The sequence below is a fragment of the Neomonachus schauinslandi genome, chromosome 13, assembly GCF_002201575.2.
Source record: "Neomonachus schauinslandi chromosome 13, ASM220157v2, whole genome shotgun sequence".
NCBI lineage: Eukaryota > Metazoa > Chordata > Mammalia > Carnivora > Phocidae > Neomonachus > Neomonachus schauinslandi.
In genome coordinates, this window is record NC_058415.1 from 83022936 (window position 1) to 83042997 (window position 20062).

Here is a 20062-nt window from a genome sequence, read left to right on the forward strand (position 1 = left end):
TGTTTGTTGTGTTTTGTTTTTTTTTTTTGCATTTACTTAAAACTCCGTTTGATGCCAACAGGGTTCAAGTCACACAGGAAGGTGCTTCGGCTCAACACTGATAGTCCTCCTTGATCTCCATTGTCTGTTGTGTGGGTTTCGCCAGCAACCCTCCCAGCGAGTGGTCACCTTCCTATGGAGTCATTAAACCTCTGAATGTCAGCTGGTGGGATTAGCCAGCAGCTCCCACACCTGAGCCCCCGTGGCAGGGACAGAGGCATTTGGATCAAGATCACTAATGAATACAGAATTCATATGCCGCTTGTCAGGGCTCCTGAGCTCAGAGTCACACAGATGCAACCTAAATAAGACGGAGGACAGAACAATTGTTGACGAAGATTAAAAAGTTTTGGCAGCTGGGGGGAAAAAAAAAAGAGCACCTCATTATTCAAATATGATAGTCTTGCTTATTTTTTTTTATTTTTGTTCAAGTTATCCATGATTTGCCTCAAATGGACAAATGCCATTCACCAATATTTAAGGAGTTCTTGGTCTCATTACTAAATTTGAAGCGGTCTATGCCATCTGAACATTAGCTATATAGAGAAAACAGCTCTCTTGTGAATATCTGAAAACTCTGGGGGGGAAACCAATCAAAAGGTATTTGGGGTGAAGGAGGGTTAAAAGGAAAAGGTCTGATGAATTCAAAGAGAAGAAAACAATATTTTTCATAGCCAAGTGACTTTTTTCTATCTCCCAGTATCTCTGTGTATTTCTAACTTCTTGTGTCTTTCTATTCCTGGGCTCACCGACGAGGTGTGTGCACCTGCGCTGACGTTTGTTTGGCTTCCGGCCGTCTACACGAGACCTCATCGGACAAAAGGAACAGCCCAGACAGCCCAGACCTCAGCTCACCCGGAATAAGAGGTCTTGCCCCCTCTGTTGTCAGAGACCCGGAAGCCCAGCAAAGAGGCAGAGTGGCACAGTGATGGATCACACTGGAGGGCTCTAAAGCCAGGCCGAGCAGGAGGCAAACAGTGCCTCCATCGCTGGCAAGCTGTGTGACCTGGGGCAAGGTACCTATCTGACCTCCCCACAGCCTCCTGCTCTTCTCCACAAAGTGGGGCTGACAAAGTACAGGCCCCACGCAGTTACTGAAGAGTAAAGGAGAGGACGCCGAGGAAGCTAGAGAGTCCGGCGCAGCGCACCAGCACCCAACAAGCACTGGCTACCACGGTTACTGTACCTTCAATACCTCCTCCCCCATCCCAGCAAAAAGGCAAATACTTCCATGGCCTCTGGTGTGTGTCAAACAGGCTTCCTCTGCTGTCATTATGACCTCTACATAAGTCTGTCTCGGATTTTAAGCTTTCGGATGGAAAAGAAGAGTCCTATCTGTATGACGCTATAATCTCCAAGCCTGATGCAAGTACAAATGGTCGTATTAGTCGCTGCTATGGGATGTTTGTATCCTGCTACTGATGAACTGAAAAACAGATGCAGCTGCCATATTTTAGAGCCAATTTTGTGTGAGCCACCATATAAGGTGTTTTACAGACCACATCTAATCCTGACAGCAACCTCCAGGCAGGTCTCTGGATCCCCATCTTCTAGACAAACTGTCTTGGGCCGTGGCTCGCCCTGAGTCATGCCACGAGGACAGTGGAACCAGACTCACAGCCCGATCCTCTAGCTCCTAAGCTCCCATTCCCCTTTCCACCTGACCACACTGAACCCATGCTCTGTATTTTCCTTCGGGACCAGTCTCCGTGCCAAGCTGAACAAATTCTTCCTTTTAATCAGAATAATGCAGCTCTCTTACACTACGGTCCATCTCGCAAAGCACAAATGAATCTGTAACGTCAGTGTCTTGCTACTACCAGACTTAAAAACAAAAAAAAACCCCACTACAGTTACTTCTAAGATCTGCTGTCAGGACACCATATTGGTATGAATTCTTTCATTATTTAAAGTGGATCTATAGCTGCCTGCGATGACAGATTAATTCTGTTTCTTCGGTAGCTAGGTGTTTGGCATCACGTCTGTGAGGTAACCACAAGCCTTTAGGGCGAGAGCTGCTCACATCTTTAGCAATCTATAAGGGCTTCTCTAGAGGCCAGCACTTGCCGAGCGATGAAATAGGACTCCATAAATCAGCCGGCTGAAGTGGCACTTGTATACGTCACCATCTATCTTTGTGGCTTCTCTCTGAAGGGTAGAGGGTAAGAGCTCATCCCTCGGTATTGTGACCAGAGAAAGGACCATCACAGTTGGCACTGACTAAGCATGTGCTACTTACAACTGAAGACACACTAAGACTAGGAGAAAAAAAAAAGACCCTGCTGGTGTTAGCACGCCTCAGGCAGTGGGAGAAGCTTCGGCAACTCATCTTCAAAAGGCAGGGAGCCAGAGCTCTAGAAACCTGCAAAAACTGGCTAAGCCTGCAGTCTTCATTTCTTTAAGTTGAGCATCTTCAAAGTCTAGAATTCTAACTGTAGGGCACAGCAGCTGCCACTGCAGATCTGATCCTCTCCGCTTTTGGCAGCTCTCAACTTGAGATTCTAGCAAAAGAATTTTTCAAGTTGCTATTATTGCCTGTCATGGATTTCTAAATATTGTGCACTATCTGCTGTGGCATGGCTCTCATGGGACGCCAGAGCATGCCAAATGCATAACAGAATGAAAAACAGTTTCTATTCTTCAAATAAATGCTAATTTTTTTTAACTGTGCTCACACGATGTGTTTGGTGACCAACTTCAATAGTACAGAATATGTATCAGAGAGGGGGAAAAAAGCTGATTGTCTTTTCCAGCAGCATTCAGCTGCTACTTTCATTAAGCTTGTTTAATTAGATTCCAGATGCTAATTTGCAAGTCGATACCAGAGGGTGCAGGACAGTTTGCCTTTGAATCGTTTCCCTGTGATGTGAGGGTTCTGCCGCACACCACTACCCTTCAGCGGCCCTCGCACGCTATTCTGACAATTAGTGCAAAGAGGGGACAGTATTGATCTTGACAGACAAAATATTAATCTTCTACCCGTTTTAATGAATTATAATTTTCGAGAGTTTAAATTTCTCACTGGGCCAAATGAAAACATTCCTTCTTACAAAGGAACGGGATGGAAGGAAGACTAAACTAAGTTATCTGGTGGATTCCCTTAATTCCCTCCCTGCCCTAAAATCAAATCTGTTTTTATGTGAGCAATTTTAGCAATTTTCAAGATACCCTCATATTTCCAGGTATTTTGGTCAAATTCCTTATACTTAATTGGAAAATGGACTCAAAAGGCCACACTGTGGTTACACTAGTTTGCTGTCTAGCTAGCCTGTGGGTAATAACCAGGATCAGGGGCTTAATTCTTATACCAGCTTTAACAATAGGAAAAAAAAAATCTGGGGGAATGGCTCTGTGCAATCCAGCATCACCAAAAAAAAAAAAAAAACCCTCTAATATAACTGACCCCTTGCCATTAGGTCAACTCACACATTTCAAAATACACTCTTCTAACACATAGCAAATAAGCAACTTTGCTGATAAAAATAAAGCGGGAGATTTATCAGAAGTAATACAATTTTTTATGCCTTCATTTCTATCACAGCTGAGTATCATCAACAGTAAAGGTGAAGTTATCAAACTGTAACAAAGGAGGGTTAATCTGGGAACGACTAAGTAAAGTTGCTTTTGACACCTTTTCATCCAAGCCGTTAGCCCGCTAGGGGTAAGGAAAGAGGAAGGAGGCGGCAGCACAGTTCCTGCCCTAGGAGGACTTCCAGGCCAACAGTAAGGAGAGAAACAACAAAATGAAAATTCCAAGACCACTGAAGCAGTGCCAGGTCACAACCGGGTGAGGATTCGTAAAGACTGTAAGGTCTCTTAAACTCACATGGTTAGCTGGCAGTTTCTCTGCAACCCTGAACCAGGGCTTTTACCTGAGGCAAGTCATTGGCTCAGATAACCTGAAACAGCAGAGGCCTGTCTTAGCCATTCATGAATCCCAGCTGGGTTTCACTGTTCGGCTTTTTGGCCTATAATTTCCCAATGAGCATTTGCCCTTTGCTCCATCTTTGTGTTGCCTGTGTACTTAATGGGGTGTTTGCTCTGTTGACTCTGACCCAATGCGGTATATTACTTGAGAAGTGTAGTAATTATCTTCCTCTGTTATCTCAGAAAAACGTTCAGCACTTTCCAAATCGGAAGAAGAGAAAGTCCCCTCCATTTCCCAGGTGGTTTTTGATGACTCAGATTTTGCTTTATAAAGCGCAGGGTTATCCTGTCTCAGCTCAACAAACACATACTGAACATGAGCTGAAAAACAGAGATGATTTCATGGCCTCTGCCCACAAGGGTCTCCCTCTATCAAGGGCAAGTGAGGGAGATGCCCCCCAAAACAGCCATAAAACAATGGGACACGTGTGTACAATGGAGGACAAGGACACAAATAAATGAAGAAGCAACTGAGGGCATTGCCGGCCAACACGGGCAGTGAGGATTCAATGCCAAGCAAGTACACCCTGTATCCAACAACAGCAAGCTGGCAAGAAGGACTGTGGGGGAGTGCGATGTAGCCCTAGGTTTCCCAAAGTCTAATACTCATACCCCTGGGCTTGCACAAGATGGGTGATACATGAATACATTTTTTATTTATATTTATAGTGTGCACTCACTTTCATTTGTCTCAGGGAAAAAAAAAAAAAAAAACAACGCACCAAACCCAGGATTTCATAGATCTAAACTATATTTAAAAACTGAATTTAACTTAGGGGCGCCTGGGTGGCTCAGTTGGTTAAGCGACTGCCTTCAGCTCGGGTCATGATCCCAGGGTCCTGGGATCGAGTCCCACATCGGGCTCCCTGCTCTGCGGGAAGCCTGCTTCTCCCTCTGCCACTCCCCCTGCTTGTGTTCCCTCTCTCGCTGTGTCTCTCTCTGTCAAATAAATAAATAAAATCTTTAAAAAAAAATAAAATAAAATAAAAACTGAATTTAACTTAAAAAGGTGAACTGAAGTGATTGTAGGGAAGAAGAGAAAGGGAACTGACAAAAGAATTACAAATGCCAAGATCTACCTAACTGTAGAGTTAAGATCCGTGCATTTTATTACATGTAAGTGCTATCTCAATTTATAAAATAGTGAATTAATTTTTTTAAAATTTCTCAAGAAAAATAATAGTACAGGTGTCACCTGGATATGGCAGAAACCTTAAATGTGATATGCAAATGACAAGTTCAAGAAACAATACTATCCTAGCCTGTCCAGTAGAAATATGTGAACCACATACACAGTTTTAAATTTCCTAGTAGCTACATTTGAAAAAGTAAAAATAGGGGTGCCTGGGTGGCTCAGTCACTTAAGTGTCCGCCTCTTGGTTTCAGCTCAGGTTGTGAGATCAAGTCCCACGTCAGGCTCCACGCTCAGTGCGGAGTCTGCAAGAGATTCTCTCTCTCTCCTCTCCCTCTGCCCCTCCCCCACTCGTGCTCATGCAAGCTCTCTCACAAGTGAATAAGTAAAATCTTAAAAATAAATAAATACAAGTGAAATTAAATTTTAATAATTTGTTATTTAACCCAATACACTTATAGTACTATTTCAATATGCAATGAATACACACATTAATGAAATATATACATATTTTCTAAAGATTTATTTGTTTTAAAGAGAAAGAGAGCATGCATGCATGCGTGCCCATGGTGGGGAGGGGCAAAGGGAGAAGAAGAGAGAATCCCAAGCAGACTCCCCACTGAGCACGGAGCCCAATGCAGGGCTCAATCTCACAATCCTAAAATCATGACCTGAGCCAAAACCAAGAATTGGACACTTAACCGACTATGCCACCCAAGTGCCCCAATGAAATATATTTTTAAAATTTTTTGTACTAAGTCTTTAAAATCTGGTGTGCATTTTCTACTTACAGCACTCTCAAGTCAGACCAGACACATTTCAAATGCTCAATAGCTACATGTGGTTGCTGGCTACCATACTAGACTATGAAGATAATGAGAACACAGTAAAGGTTTTTAAGGAGACAGGGACTTTCATTCCATAAATACTGCAGTCTAGGAGCAGCACTTCCAAGGCACAGGTTTGTGGGACGGAGGCAGGCAGGAAGGCAGGCAGGCAGGCAGGAAGAAAGGAAGGAAAGGAAAGGGGGGTGTACTATGAGCTAACTCTAATTGATTTGTTTTAACAATAAAGCCAAGAGTTTATTTAATGAGTCTGGACTAAAAATCACTGTTTGGCAAAGAATATGTAATTATGATAGCCTGGAACTGCCCCTTTCTTACGCAGTTCTCTGTGAAGTGTGCAGAAGCTACTGTCCTGGCAATCCGCGTAAGATGTAAGAGGCAGAGTGCTCTCCTGGGTTCCTGTGTGAGACAAGTCCAGAACGCTTTCTCATACTGGAAGGAAATAAGCAGATTTAGCCATCCAACCTGCAGGCTCAAAAGAGGCGAGAAAGAAAATTCATGGAGGGCTTCTTGTCACAGAAAGACAGAAAGCCTTCCTGGAAAGAAGGAAAATAAAGTTGGGAAATCTGAAACCAAAATGTCTCCACAAGTTCTATGCAGATGCAGAGCCAGAAATGACACCTTGCCAGATTCTCTTTCACAACAAAGAAGTCATTAAAACTCATCCTCTCAACTTCGCCGGCCAGTCTCAGCCTCCCATTGAAAGTGCATCGTTTAATCAATTCTCCCCAAAAAAGCAAGGTGGTCAGTAGTTAGCGGCCTGGTCTTTACAATAAATTCTTTTGGTGTCTATCAATAACCCTTTAGATTTTTTAAGTATTATCTCCTGACAGTTGTTATACTATTATTTGCCTTCCGTTTACATTTAAAGTCACTTCACCGAAGAAGCAGGTACTACCTTCTTTATGAGAGTGATTTTATTCACTGTCTGCGTCAAGTTTCAACTTCCGTGACCAAAACCAGTCACGTGAAATTGTAAAATTAATTAATCAATCTGAAATGGGAATTTGGCCAGGCTATTTCAAGGTCTCACAGCTGATACAGAACATCAAGCGGTCTGAGTTGCATTTAAAATTGATCTAAGGAACACATTCTTCAGACTGATGATACCACAAATTTTATTGAAGGGATGATCACATTTCCCTTTACTCCCTCGAATCACATCAATATTAAATTCATGGCCTTTGAATCACTTCAAATCTAAACTCTGAATAATGTAAAATTACTTTAGCAGAGTGTTAAGTCACTTTTAATATACCTCATGCTTTCAACTTTTTCTGCAATTCTCATTTTTCTCTAACATATGGAGGTTCCAATCAATTGAAAATAGACAAAGCTTTCAAGAAAATTTGAAAAGATTAATGTAGTTTAAAGGAGGGCCTGACATTACTGAGGCGATTTTCTAAACAAAAATCGTCAGTCTTTCTCCCCATACCTTCGTTAGTTCTAATGGATTCGTGAAGCCTCGGGAACTTCTCTCCTTTAGTCTGAAGACTGGGAGACCTTTTTTTCTTTTACTTTTTAAGTGACCTAGTACATCGTATTTTTTCTCTGTGCTTAAGAACCCCAAATAGAAAATAATGCTGATATGGGAATAAATTTTCACATTGAGAAATGAGAACAGAATCCTAATCTCATTTATAGTTGATACTTGGACCTGTTTACTATTCTTAATTGGAGCAAGACACTATTATTTTTACTACAAAACACCTAGCTAAATCCTATCTTTATTTAGTCATAGGTTTTAATTCTGGCAGATGTCCAAGAAAGGAGAGCAATCTAGCCATCAGTGACCAAGTCACTTATGTGTGCTAACCTCATGTACCAAGGGCAGAGAGGCTTCTGGCAAGAGACCCCTGTCCTGGTTGGGCAGCATCCACAACCCTACATCCTCTGGCTCTCAGGGCACTTGGTCCAAACCTAAAGGGCAGAGAGAGTTCAGAGTTCCAACGACAGCTGGTGCTCTGAAGACAATGAGCTGGTGGAAGAACAAAAATGTTTAAATATGCAATCTCCTCCAAAGATGATTACACATAAAGCACTGTCAAAAAGTAATTCCCAGAAACATCCTCTGGTATCTAAACAAAACAATACTGCAAAGGCAGAAACAGCAGAGGCCTAGATATTAAAGAATAGGGTAAACCACTCATAAACAGCCTACTGATTGTTGAAAACAAGTTGCTATGCACCATCACAAAATTAACAGCTATCAAAAAACCAAGAGCAGATAATGAAGGCTGACTTCAGGACCTCTGTGCCTACAAGCTGGCTGAGCAGCAGGAATAAAGCAGAGCAGAGGAATAATGTGGCACCATGAAGTACCTGAGCATACTGAACGCTCCTTCGGAAGTGACAATGGAAGACCTGTGGGTTTGTTCCTGGAGATCTGGGGGGTGGGGAGGTTGCTTAAGGGGGGGTACATCTACCACTAAAGCAGACAGGTGGAAGGCCATTCAGAAGGTACCACCCCCCCACCACCAAAGAAAATATAATAAAGGATCTCTTACAAATATATTTGAGACACTAGATCCGTCACCCTCTGAGAACAGTCCACTACACATACATACGATCTTGTCCCCATCTTCTTCCAGATGCAGAACAATCTACAGGGGCTTTTTAAGCTGCCCCATTTTCAGACCAGGTCTGTGTGACATGCAAAGACATACACAGTTTCTCTATTCTCAGTGAGAAAACACTGAGGATGAGGATCGTCGTTTTGAGATACCGTGACACAGAAAGCTGAGTGCCCAAGGAAACATTCCACGTTGAAGCAGCATCTACGGCCAAGAAGATCCCCAGACAGCCCAAAGGCCAGAACAAAAAGCTGAGCAGTGCTGGCTCCCCAAGCCTGGGGGAGGGCACGGCATGAATGAAGTTCCCCAACCAACCGGTCTTCTCAGCAAACGCGGTTACGTGTGCCAAAGAGCGTGCCAACTAACAACAGTGCTGTGCAAGCTTTGGAGGAATCAGCAATCCATTTGTAAATGTCCGACACAGAGCTGGAAAAACACGTGACAGGGAATAAAACTGCAGGGACTTACATACCTCCATATCTGGCCTAAACTTATCTTCAAACACAGCCATTGCTGCCAAGGAGCCAGAACCTGAAAGAAAAAGATGCATCTTTAGTGTATTTATCGACTCCCAGCTTCTCCCTCTCAAGTTTACTTCGGGGCAGTAAAAACAGCAGAACATGCCCAGTGTCCCACTCGAGCACAGTGTAAACATTAATCCTATGGGGCCACAAAAACCAGGTAAACAATGCTCCTCAAAAGCCTGAAGTCACACTTACCACTGTCTCGGGTAAGCCTGCAACTGGCCCTACGCTCACTACTGACAGGAGTAACTGTAAATTATTCACAATAAAATGCTGAAGCAGGAAAATGAGGTTACGGAGAATTTGTATTTTTTCAGAAAGTGAATGCCACATAATTTCATACACGCTATGCCGGGAGTCTTGTGCTCCACAACTGGGCCTTGGCAGGCTGCTGGGCACAGCGCTAAATACCACGCCAGTTAGAAAGGACAGATTGTTTTAATGAGCTGGCCCTGGCAGAGTCACCTTGACACTCAGGGAAGAAACTACAGGCCCAGCAATGGTAATAGGACTGCAAGCTGCAGCCACCAGGTTATTCCAGCTTCAACTGTAAAACACTTTATTATGTGGCATTTATTTGGAGCTATTACTTTTAGCTCGTACTTTGAAGAGTAACAGCTGAGTAGACAAAATGACAAAGAAACAAAAATTTATTACCACAATAGCAAATGGCTGAAAGGTTATGTTGCATAGATATTAACAGACAGCAGATTTCTCCCTACAAAAGTAGGATACAAAGGCGTTACAAATAAGTGTGGGCTCCCTTTAAATGGATGTAAAAGGCAGCTCAGCACTATTTGAAAATTTAAACTTGCTTTGTTCAGAAACCAGAGAATCTTTAGAAAACCATCATCTTGTCTTTACAGGGTCCTGGCAATATTTCAGGATACTCTACTTTTGGAGAGAGGATAGAGTTGCCCACAATTTTTTACTCCAATTAGAAGATTTTTTTGGCATTTATTACTTTTTAACTTGTTTTGCATAACACTATCTATTTAGCTGGGTCACAGAGAAAACCATATTTTCTATTTAAAATGATTTGTGTACATCGCTTGACCACCTCAATGGTTTTAGCAAAGGAAAAAGGCAGCGATTAAACAGTTTCAAATGAGGTGTCCTGCTGATTTTATCAAGTCTGCTGAATGTATAATGAAAAAGGAGAAGCTGACAGCCACGCTGCATTGAGAAAATACAGACTACCTTATCTGAACCACTTAAGGAGGTCCAATTATAGATCAAATTTAAAGGGTAGAAACAGCAGATTTACAGACACAAATCAATGAACATGGTAATCCCGATGAATATGACAGATACTCCTGTTATGGAATATTGCTGTGGATGAGGATCATTACCTTCACAGCACCGGATACATCACATCTAAAGCAGTAGGAAGCGTCAAGTGTAGACCGGTATTACAAGCAATGACTATTCATTTAGGCTTGGGAGCAAAAGGCAACCCCATTCTCCCCTCTTACCATTTTTTTCTCTCTTAAAAAAAGGGGGGGGAATCTAAAGAGATATTAAAAACTCTCTGGAAAGGAGACTGAACTTAAACAGCTATAAAACCAGTGTGCACCCAAATAAAACCAGCATATAAGCGACAGCAAATTCACCAAAGCCAGCCAAACCTTTGAATTTCGTTAATAAACATGTCCCTGAAAATGTGAAAATAGAGTCAAAGTCCACCAATATTTCGTGAGTCACACATTTACTCTGAGATTCAGGGATCAAGAGGAAAAAGTAACCCGTTTCTGTTCTAAGGCACAGGTGAGAACTAGTCTCAGACTTTGTAAAAAACGAGCTGGTTCTATGTGGAAAACAAAGGACAGCTGTCACGAAGAAACAAGAAAATTGCAAATAAGGAAAGCTCAGAAAAAAATACTTCTAGATACAAAATGCTCCTGCAGAGCGCCCAACAGCAGGCTTGCCTTATCCAATCTGGTCCAAGAATCTCCCTCTGAGGAGCCAAGGGTAAATGTGGCCTGAAATAAACATTAAAAAAAGACAGGGGAAGGTGGGTAACCTAAGAGCTAACAACTTTGTGGAAAACTGTAATCAATTATTTTAAAACAGAAAACGAAACTTACCATAAAAGACATTTTTCCTTAAAAATTAGTAGCCCTGTTTTTTTCTCTGGGGCCATCCTTTCTTTCGCAGTTCACTGTAAATAAGTTAATTTTATTCTTATTTTTCCTGGGCACATATATTTCCTTCTGCTTAACTTCATTCGATATTTTAAGGAATGAAAAATATTTTCCTCCCAATATAATTCTTCCTTTATCAAAAAAATCTTTTTTTCCTGCTTAGAAACAATGCTACAGACAAAATTTCTGTAAGGGGAAATTATGTACTAAATCTAAACTCTCGGAACAAAAAGTGTCTCTCCAGTGTGGGGATGCTTCTCATACTATCAGAGACTGATTTTCTTTTTTTTTTTTTTTTTTTTTAAAGAGCTGGAAGGTGCAGGCCAGGTAAACACGGAAAGGACACCGGAATCTTTATTTACATTGTATTGCTGCTTCCCCTTTCCCACCACCCCCCAGTACACACACTGCAACCTATACAGCACATGCACAGGGTTAGAAGTTTTCTGGAAAGCAGAAGCTTGCTAAACTGCCTGATTCTGCTGCTCCTGAGATCAAAGATAAGCAGACTCCAAATAAACTTGAAAAGAAAGGGAAATTCGACATTAAAAACAATTTCTAAATCACTTGCAAATTAGCTCCTGCTCCCAGCTTTTCAGGAAAGGAGGACTCTGGCGCCCCCTTCTCAGACATAGGTGGTAGTGCTAGGAGATGGAGAAGCACTGACTTGTCAACAGGTTTCCAGGAAACCCTGGAAGTGTGTCTATTTTAACACTGAAATCAGAATTTCAAATATGACTGCAATTGCCCAAAGTGGCCAAAGAACAAGATGCCAATCCTCACATAATTTCAAGGCAGTGCAACTGGGGGAAGGAACAGGAGTTGGCCATTAAAAAGGAACAAGGAAGGTAAACTTGACGAGACCAGTATTCTTTAATAATTTCCCTGAGGTTTCCTAGATTTTGTTTCAATGCCATTTAAAACTGTATACAGTAAACCACCTGACTAATGCCACACTAATACAGCAGCCATGAGACCTACAAAATGTTTAGATATTATATCCCATGTTTACGCCAAAATAATGCCCTGAGACATTCCATGATTTCAGCACTGACTTAAACCAACCTGGCACTTTCGAACCCAAAACCAAGGCAAAAAGTCTTCTGAAGGAACATTTACCCTGATTCTCTATTCCAAAAACAAAGTCACCTTCGACAATTCGTCAGCAGTCCCTGGTTTCCCATTAAGGAATAAATGAACAGAAAAGCCAGGAGACGGTGTACGAGGGCCTCTGCTTAGACAGCAGGCATGTCAGGGGAAGGAAATGGATGTCAGAGGGAATATGCTTTCCACAAATGCAGGACGGGCTCTAGGAAGAAGGGGTGTGAGGCCTGCCCTCAAAAAGCTTATCTAATGGTAGGGAGGAGAAAGCAGCCAAGGAGGAAGAAACCAAAGCATTTTGTTGAGCACCCACTCCGTGCCATACATCATGTTAGGCCATTTAGTCATCCCACTGAAGCGATAAAGCTTCTTGTCTAGCATTACAGAACTAAGAAGTGCAGGGCAGGAGTCCTACCTCAGGTGTGACTGGAGAGTCACTCTCTCATGCCACAGTAGTTCAGAGCAGACATGCATGACCTTCCATGACCCGGTCTCTTGTCTCCCTCGACCCCTTCCTCACACTTGACACCCCACCAACATAAAACTGACAATAATTTCCTAAATTATACCATTTCAAGCCAATCCCACCTCGGCACGGGCTATGCCCTTTGCTCCCTTGGCAGTCCACAGAACTCCTAGCCACCCTTCGAACCCCAGCTTCTTCCCACAAGCCTTCCCTGACCAACCCCCCCACCACACGTTTATCACTCTCCTCTCTACAACATGTCCATCCTTTCATATCTGTAGTCTCGGGCACACAGCGAGCACTAAATAGGAGCTGCTGAATTAAGCTGGGCTGATTTCAGGACAACTGTCCAAATGAAGGAGCTGGGGAAAACTCTGAGCTGGCCCTGAAGGCGTGATGATAGCAGTAAATGCCTTGATAAAGTGGAAAAGAACATTCATTGCCTAATTTACCATACTGGGATGAATAGAAGACAAACTCAAGTGTACAGCAAGTTCAATGTTCAAAAAGAAAGAAGGCTTTAAACCCACAAAACCATGTCCTATTATAAGTCCTAGTCCGGTCCAAACCTCTGTGGTACCACAGGAGTAAAATGCCCTCCGTGGGTTCCTGCATTTTACTACCACAACCTCGTCTCATCAGTAGTTTTCATGCAGCTGCTCCTTAGCAACCTCCACCAAGTGTGCCTTTTTCAGCCCACCCACAGTTGCTGAGTAGCCAGTGTTGCTTCGGAACAAAGCTCTTTGAAACAGAAAAATGAGGTGCAATCAGTGACCAGCATTTAGAAAGATGACGGTGCAGGACACAGTGGTTGCTACCTAGCTATCTGCCGGCTCAGCTCCCGCACCCACCGTCCTTCCCTAGCTGGCTGCCCACCTCCTCCCCGCCCCACCACTCCGCACTCCCAAACCCCACACCAGCCGATACGTGCAGAGAGACAGGGACGGGGGAAGGAGATACAACGCAGCCCTCTTCCACCCGAGGGGGCCAGGAACCGCCCCGCACTCCCCGACCCACTGCGGCCACCAGCTGGGCACCGCCTCAGCCTGGCTGCCCCCGTTTGGTGGCCATTCAAAGAATTCCTCCCACAACAGATACCCTGCGGGGTCCCAGAAAGCAGGTCTGCACCCCATCTCTGACTGTCAGGGCCTGACTCACTTCAAGATGACAGTGGGGGCCGTCCACACTGCTAACCTCCAGGAGAAGGGGGTCCCAGGCAAAAATGCCATGAGGGGCCACAGCTCCAGCCAATCTTTTAAAATGAAGTATCTGCTCTTATTAATAGCAGGCCACCAGCTTAAGCGGGGGGGGGGGGGGGGGAGACCAACTCCTGTAAACAATGTAAAATATAAGCCCTGAAACTCAGAAAAATATGTGCAGCATGTAGGACATTAATAACTAAAAAAAGTCATAGATATGCCAATCTAGCAACAGAAAAAAGGACACAGCAGTTGACAAAAAGGAAAAAAGGCACCAGCCTGTACACATTTAGAAATGCTGTTCAAGGTCACTCGTAATCAAAGAAATACGAATTTAAATTAAATAACCTTTTTTTTTTTGCCTTTTATATTAAAGAAGATTAAGAAAAATAATACCCAGGGCTGACAAAGGTGTAGTGAAAAGGGTAATCTTGGGGCGCCTGGGTGGCTCAGTCGTTAAGCGTCTGCCTTTGGCTCAGGTCACGATCCCAGGGTCCTGGAATCGAGCCCCGCATCAGACTCCCTGCTCGGCGGGAAGCCTGCTTCTCCCTCTCCCACTCCCCCTGCCTGTGTTCCCTCTCTCGCTGTCTCTCTCTCCGTCAAATAAATAAATAAAATCTTTAAAAAAAGAAAAGGGTAATCTAACAACACTTGTAGAAGCAAAAATGAATAGAACTTTTCTAACGGTAATTTAGAAACATCAATCAGAAAGCATAAAGGTATACATCTCCCCCAGCAATTCCACTGCTAGAGAGTCATTTTAAAGAAATAAATGGGTAAGTACCCAAATTATGCATATAAAAAGATCACTGTTTAGATTAGCAAAAAAGAAAAAAACTAGAGGTAAATGTAGAGGTCCAACAATCAGACGACAGGAAAAATAATAAAATATATATATACGGTCATTAAACATGACAATACTTTTTTGGCAATGAGAAGAAGTCCATGTTCAAATATTCAGTAGGAGAAAAACATGTTCCAAAGCAATATTAACACCTAACCTTAGAGGATACAGATTCTACAAATCTGGAAAAACCATTAAGTCAAGGGGCGCCTGGGTAGTTCAGTTGTTAAGCGTCTGCCTTCGGCTCAGGTCATGGTTCCAGCGTCCTGGGATCGAGCCCCACATCGGGCTCCCTGCTCGGCGGGAAGCCTGCTTCTCCCTCTCCCACTCCCCCTGCCTGTGTTCCCTCTCTCGCTGTGTCTCTCTCTGTCAAATAAATAAATAAAATCTTAAAAAAAAAAAACCGTAAGTCAAAATATTATGCTTCTATCTGGGTGGTACTATTTTGTTTATTCGTATTTTCTTATTTTTCTTCAAAAGACAATGCATTACCTGCAATTTTTTTTTTTTTAAGATTTTTATTTATTTATTTGACAGAGAGAAACACAGTGAGAGGGGGAACATAGGCAGGGGGAGTGGGAGAGGGAGAAGCAGGCTTCCCGCCGAGCAGGGAGCCTGATGTGGAACTCGATCCCAGGACCCTGGGATCATGACCTGAGCCGAAGGCAGACGCTTAACGACTGAGCCACCCAGGCGCCCCTACCTGCAATTTTTTAAAGCATAAACTTGGAGCGAGTAAGAAGTTGACATGGTACAGGGATGAAAAAACTGAAACGAAAAAGCAGAAGACCTGAGGCCTTGCCAGCCATCCCAGCGGTGCTGCTAATGGCGGTGGCACGCAGCTCATTCCTGAAATTTGTATACAGGGGCCTGAAGGTCAAGCCATGCACAGGTCCAGAGTTCCAAGGAACGACAGCAGTCAGTCACCACAAGCCTACACACCATGTCCCTCTACCACTGTCCTTAGGAGGGCTTCCTTAGGACGGTCTGAAAGGTAAAAGCATCTTAATAATGAAGTGCTTTGAGCAGATCAGCCCCAAGCCAGATCCCACCTCTGCAGAAGTCTACGCTGTGGCACACAAATTACTAAAGAGACCACAACGAACACAGTTACACACGGTGTTTAAGAAATGTTAAAGCAGGGGTGCCTGGGTGGCTCAGTCGTTAAGCATCTGCCTTCGGCTCAGGTCATGATTCCAGGGTCCTGGGATCGAGCCCCGCATCGGGCTCCCTGCTCCGTGGGGAGCCTGCTTCTCCCTCTCCCATTCCCTCCTCTCTCGCTGTGTCTCTGTCAAATAAATAAAATCTTAAAAAAAGAAATGTCAAAGCAGAGTCCCATTGGTTTTGTCTGCTCTTCAGACATGGCAGGTCCAAGAAGTCCCATCTTACAAAAGGGAGACAGTCTCGGAGGTAAGGAACTTGCCCAGATCACATAACCAATGATTAGCAAATCTGAGACTGAACCCAGATCATTCTGAATTTAAAGCGTCTGATGTTCCTTCCATTCCACCGTGTTGCCTCTTAAGTAGCAAAGTCAAATGCTTGAAATCAAGATTAACAAGCATGGAAACAGCTATATTTTCTTAGCTCCCCACCACAAAAAAAAAAAAAAAGCATGCTTTCTAAATTGCTTTTTCTTCAGATTTCAGGAGAATGATTAGCACACATCTGGGTATGGTTAATTTGTGTTGTTTTGCTCGGAAATTCAAATGAGATTGGGATTTTAGTTAAATGTTCTAAATGATTAAACAGATGTCATTCACTGGTTAGCAATACCACCCAACTATCTGTTCTGAGTATTTATTTTAAAATAGTCCCACATTCAAAAAAAATCTTTTAATAAAAAAGAACACTGAAATTAGTCTCCATTTTCTAAAACCCCTGAAGGTACTTCTGATCTTGGTTAGCTTATCAGCACTAGTAGTTCAGTTTGAACCTTTTCGGAGAGAACAACCCAACTCAGGACAAAATCTGAAATATATCAAAAAAATTTTACCATCTAAAATATCACTTTTACCTGTTCCATATATTCAAAAACACTGCATTAATATGGCTTGAAGACAGAAGAGTTTAAAAAAAAACATCAACTATGTTTTTATAGTGTTCACTCAAGTGCCAAATCAAACTGAGCAATTCTAGAATGTGTGTTTTTAGACATGCTGAAGAAACAATAAAAGACTAAAATAATTTTCTAAAGCCCACTGCTCTAAGTCAAACTCCTAGAAGGAACTGAAAGCCAGCAGGTAGAAATCTGCTTTTTCTAATAATGTCTCTGCTCACAAACTCCCAGACTGGAAAAGGGGAAAGAAAGCATTTATTGGGAGCCTTTCGGGTCCCAGGCCCTGAACTCAAGTGAGGTAAGTATTTCTTCATTTTACAGACAAGGAAACGGAGGCTCAGCTAGGGAAGGCAGTACAGTCAGTAAGCAGTGAAGCCAAGAGTCAAACCTAGGCCTTGTGGCACCAGGCTTTAGAAGGGCAACTTCCCACTCATTCCTTCCAAGTGTGCCCAATTTATGAGTGTAGCCTCTGGGCACACACTGCTGTGTGGCGGGGGCACAATCCGTGGCCTTCCTCTGGCATACCACTGAGGCGCTCCGAGCCCTGAAAGCCGCCCCAGGAGGCACGACCACCTCGAGCACAAGGTGACTGTCTGCCTGAAGCCGTACTACAGCTGCCCGCTGCGCCAGCCTCAGCCCCCCACCCCCACCCCCGGTACAACGGGGACCATGACACTCACTGGGTGGCTGGGCAACTTGCAGGACATGACGCACGGAAAGCGGAAAGCAGAATGTCTGGCACACAGTAAAAGCTCAATAAAAGCTAGCTATTGTAATTACTCTAAGACAAAGTCCCTGTCCTCCAGGAGCTATTTTATATCATCATTCTCAACAAGTTCCAGGGCTGGCAGTTTTAATGGAAACAGAGGGCTTCAAAATTTCTTTTCTCAAAGTCACGAAGTTCTGACAGGCAGCAGGAAATGGATTTCTATTGCTTTTCCCCAAACCAATTTAACCAGATCTTTTCAGGGAAAAAAGCTGCTCCTTCTGCTAAGGAGAGGTCCGTCTGAAGTACCCAAGGACCAGTTTGCCACTGGGGCCTGCCAAGGTGTGAGATGTATGCAGCGATAAGAGAGTAACACACTGAATATTCGAATCCATCAGTGTCAGCTCTCCCTGACAGAGTGCTTACTCACACGTGCTCATTGTTAGTCAACTGGCCACTCATCCTGGGTAAAATTTGGTGCTTTCCAGAGACCCATGGATTGGGATCATTTTTCACTCCGTTCCTGTCTACGAGGACTCGCCTCCTGGTGTTGGGGCCTGCTCTGGAGGCCAACACTGCCAATGTGTGAAGAGCTGATTTATGAATATAAAGCAATGTTGGTGCCAGGGGACCACGTTCAGCCACTAAAGAGCAGTGGAGCACCTCTCATAGCTTGGGGAAGACTCCTACACCGACTTGAAATGGTTTAATTGTATGCATGCATTTCATTACAAGTCCTGGCCAAAAGCTTCAAGGCGAGGCAGGCCAAGCAATCAGACAATCTTGCATGGGTTGCTGAAATCCAGATTTGTCCTTTGTCAGCATAAACAGTTTAATTTGATGTTTTCACTCCTGAGTAAGCACTATTACGTTTAAACCCCTCGTGAGGGGGAAGAATGCTTCCTTTTCATCAGCAAATGTACCTCAATGTCAAAGAGCCTACCTTTTATTCCCAATGAATAAAAAAAAAAATCATTCCATTTAATACGCTTAGAAACAGAATTTTAAAGCATCCAATGACATTTGCACTCAAAAACTAATTTCCAAAAAAAATGCAGTTCCTTTTCTAAATATAGTCAAAAAGGAGTTAATTTTGCCCAAAGCAAATAATCTAAACCACCACTTGAAGAACACAGGGACTTTTCTTATATTTTTTAAAGATTTTACTTATTTGAGGGGCACCTGGGTGCCTCAGTCGTTAAGTGTCTGCCTTCAGCTCAGGTCATGATCCCAGAGTCCTGGGATCGAGCCCCGCATGGGGCTCCCTGCTCGGCGGGAAGCCTGCTTCTCCCTCTCCCACTCCCCCTGCTTGTGTTCCCTCTCTCGCTGTCTCTCTGTCAAATAAATAAATAAAATCTTTAAAAAAAAAAAAGACTTTACTTATTTGAGAGAGAGAGAAAGAGAGAGCATGAGGGGGGAGGGGCTTCAGCAGAAGGAGAAGGAGACTCCCTGCCGGCTCGATCCCACAACCCTGAGGATCACAACCTAAGCCGAAGTCAGATGCCTAACCTCAAATGCCCACCCCACTGAGCCACCCAGGCGCCCTGGAGTCTTTCCTATAATTGCAACTGCAATGTCTCACCGACCTGACAGGTTATAAACACTTATTCTTAAGCAAAGACTAACAAATCAGGGCATCCTGGCCTAAAAAGTAAAAGTTTTATTAATGTATTTTTAAGAAACTCCACAAGGTATGAGGACAGAAGTGTTCTCCTTCCAACAAGAGTCACCTAACCCTATGCTTAGGCGATAAGACAGGGGATGAGAATTACCTTAAAATAGGCCTTTCTTCATCAGTCACTAGGCTCCCCCGGGACCCCGACATTCAGCACCGTGAGCACAGGGCACGCACTTCTCCCTCCTGCTGCGGGAGCTCAAGGCAGTCTGAACTGACAGGTCTTTCAAAGGCCTTTGCTCTGGTCCACATTTCAAAGTAACTTCCCAAATTGCAGTTTATTCCACTTTGCGGGCCTTTCTCAAGTTTTCATGCCCCTCAGAACCCTCAAGGACAAAGGACCACAGAGTTTAATAACTTATAAAACATACCCAGCCTTAATCATCAGTAAAGATTTATCTTGTCCACAGACCTGTGTGCAAACGACAGGAAATCCTACATACTGAGGAAGATGTGCAGAGCACTGGTACATAGATTTTTCTCACTGAATCCATCTGTGGACTAGCTGGTATTATCTCCATTTTGTAGACTGAAAAAAATTAAGTTCAGACAAGCGAAGGAACCTACCCAGAGTCACACAGCTAGTCACGGTAGTTACGGCTGACAGCGAATCCCTCGCTCTATGAACTCCACAGTGAGAAGTCTTCTGATGCATAAAATGACTTTCCACTTAGTCTGTCTAATAAGCAAGTCAAAATCGAACACTAGGTTCTAAGAGTACAAAAGGCACCTGTCTGTAGCAGGGCCAATTCTGGCCCAATTCTAGAACAAGAGCAGGTAGAGATGAATTAGTTAGCCTCCCTCTCTCTGCAGTGGGGTCTAAAGCAA

The 20062-nt window shown here is 43.4% G+C and overlaps 1 protein-coding gene across 1 annotated transcript in view; it reads right to left on the bottom strand.

Moving 5' to 3' along the window:
- The window catches only part of PSMB7 (proteasome 20S subunit beta 7), a 60564-nt gene that overhangs the window by 20071 nt on the left and 20431 nt on the right, over window positions 1-20062 (bottom strand). Inside the window, exon 6 of the mRNA XM_021691144.1 lies at window positions 8989-9047. Within this exon, the coding sequence (XP_021546819.1) occupies window positions 8989-9047 (59 nt within the window). The remainder of the gene's footprint in view (window positions 1-8988; window positions 9048-20062) is intronic.